The sequence below is a fragment of the Apis dorsata genome, unplaced genomic scaffold, assembly GCF_000469605.1.
Source record: "Apis dorsata unplaced genomic scaffold, Apis dorsata 1.3 scaffold_504, whole genome shotgun sequence".
NCBI classification, from domain to species: domain Eukaryota; kingdom Metazoa; phylum Arthropoda; class Insecta; order Hymenoptera; family Apidae; genus Apis; species Apis dorsata.
Window position 1 is genome coordinate 1 of NW_006263733.1, and position 2,281 is coordinate 2,281.

The 2,281-nt window shown below is 31.9% G+C and overlaps 1 protein-coding gene across 2 annotated transcripts in view; it reads right to left on the reverse strand.

Moving 5' to 3' along the window:
- Positions 1-1,003: 1,003 nt before the first annotated feature.
- LOC102673079 overlaps positions 1,004-2,281 on the reverse strand; it is a 47,390-nt gene continuing 46,112 nt past the window's right edge. For both annotated transcript variants that reach the window (XM_031512710.1, XM_031512709.1), the window contains exon 3: positions 1,004-1,270. In XM_031512710.1, coding sequence (XP_031368570.1) covers positions 1,211-1,270 — 60 coding nt within the window. In that variant the 3' untranslated portion in view covers positions 1,004-1,210. The remainder of the gene's footprint in view (positions 1,271-2,281) is intronic.

The following is a 2,281-nucleotide window of genomic DNA, read 5'->3' on the forward strand; positions in this document are numbered from 1 at the left end:
GAAATGACGTCGATTTCTAAGAATTTTATAAATTCTAGGAACTGAGGTCAAATTCTTGGAAATTTCCAAATATTCGAACGAACAATATTTTTGGCCAAAAATTCGACTTTGTATTAGGAGAACATGATACGATAGGAGGTCGATCGAAAAATTTTTCCAAGAAATGACGTCAAATTCTCGGAATCCCTAAAATTCTTGGAAATGACGTCGATTTCTAAGAATTTTATAAATTCTAGGAACTGAGGTCAAATTCTTGGAAATATTTCGATATATTGGAACGAACGAAACTTTTAGCCGATAATTCGACTTTCTATTACGAGAATATAATTTAAAAGGATTTTTTTCACTTTTAACATACATTTACCTTTCTCGTACTTACCTTTTTATCATTTTTCTTAGTGTTGCCATTTTTTCACAGCTTTTAATTCTTTTTTTTCAGAATTTATGTAGATTTTGATATCTACTTTTTTCACACTTATCTTCTATCGTAAATGCTGCTATTTTTAGTGCGTTTTTTATTATTTTTTTTATTTTTTAGGATGTCAAGCTTTATATTTCGATTATTTTTGAAGTTGATTTTATAATATATTATATCTGGTGGCCGAATTAAGTTCGTTTTTCATCTAGATTTTTGAGTTTTTATTAGAAGAATATATTTTAAAATTGGATTTTATAGATTTATCTTATACTTACCATTTCCATTCGTATATTTTTACTGCTATCATTTTTTTTCTTGATTTGGAATATTTATAAGTAATAAATTATATAATTGTATTAACTTTTACGTTATTTTTATATAAAAAAAAAATAAAAAAAATGTATATTTTTTAATAATGTTTACCGTATGTAGCAGAGTTCATATTTTTTAATGGGATATGGAAAAAAGGGTACTTCAATGATTGTTAAATATATAGTTTATTGGACAATAAAGTACAATGTTTCATGTACACCATATTACAATCTCTATAAATATACTTATAAAAGAATACTATATACAATTCCTCTATTTAAAATCTAAATAAATTATATGATATTATCCACTCGAACTATAAAAAAATAGTAGATGTATCTTCATTAATCATCGGTGTTTCTCTTCCATGGTTGATAACATCAACCCGAACTATCTCGATCCCGACAATCTTTCCTGCGATGATTTTCGAAAGTCTTGGCGAATTGAATCATTTCACAAGATCGCGTGTCTCTTCTCCCTTTACCGAACTGACATTCTTCTTATTCCCCTCCTTCCCTGAGAGTCGACCGACTCGTTCACCTGGTGAACACAGAAAAAAGAAGGATGAATATTCAAGTCATTCATTTCTCCCGCGGCTGGAAAGAACAATTGTTTCGTTTCACAGGCCCGATCGACGTTGGGCGTAATCGGCGATGGCTCCTCAGATGCTCGGATATCTATAACGTTACAGCGTATCGAACGCAAGTATCGTTAGGTCACTCGTTCGATCCTCCTCCACCTGTAGGCGAGGTACCATTCCATACCATGAGTTACGCAAGGGAATGTTACGTTGTCTGAATTTTTATTTTATAAAAACATCCAATAGAATAAACTAACCTTATAAAATATTTCATCTAAAGCCTTATTATCGAATATTAATAAATATTCTAAGTATATATATTCAAATATTTCAATAAATATTTTTTCGAAAATATTCATTCGAATAAATAATATTATACTTAATATCATAAAATGTTTTCTTTTAAAAATATTCTAAGTACGTAAAACGAATAAATTGAATCGTCACTTAAATTAAATAATAATTATACGAACGTAATAAATATAACATTTATCTTTACTCAATTTCACGAAAAAATTTCCATCGATATTAAAATACTACAAAATTCGTGTACCACTTTCTCATCCTCGAAAAGAAACATCAAAGATCGATCGAGGACCTGTTTCGACCGTCTTAAATAATTTACGATCGTAAAACCATAACGTATATAGATCGATCTTCCTTCTTCCTCTAACAAACGAACTTCCGTGATAAACGTTCCACCGATATATATCTTCGCGACCCATATATATATAAATCGTTCCACCCTGCCCTCCACAATGTAGCACCGCGTTGGCATCGTGGCATTAAACCAACGTTGAAACGAATCGAAGCACCGTTGGCCGATTTTTCTTCCGGGAGTAAGACTGGATCGAACGTACCGATAACGCTCGATCACGCGCTTAATAATGATAACGCGATCCGACGCGGCGTATCGAATTAATTACCACGTGCCCGAGCGCGAGCGATTTTCTGGTGCACGCCCATCGGGC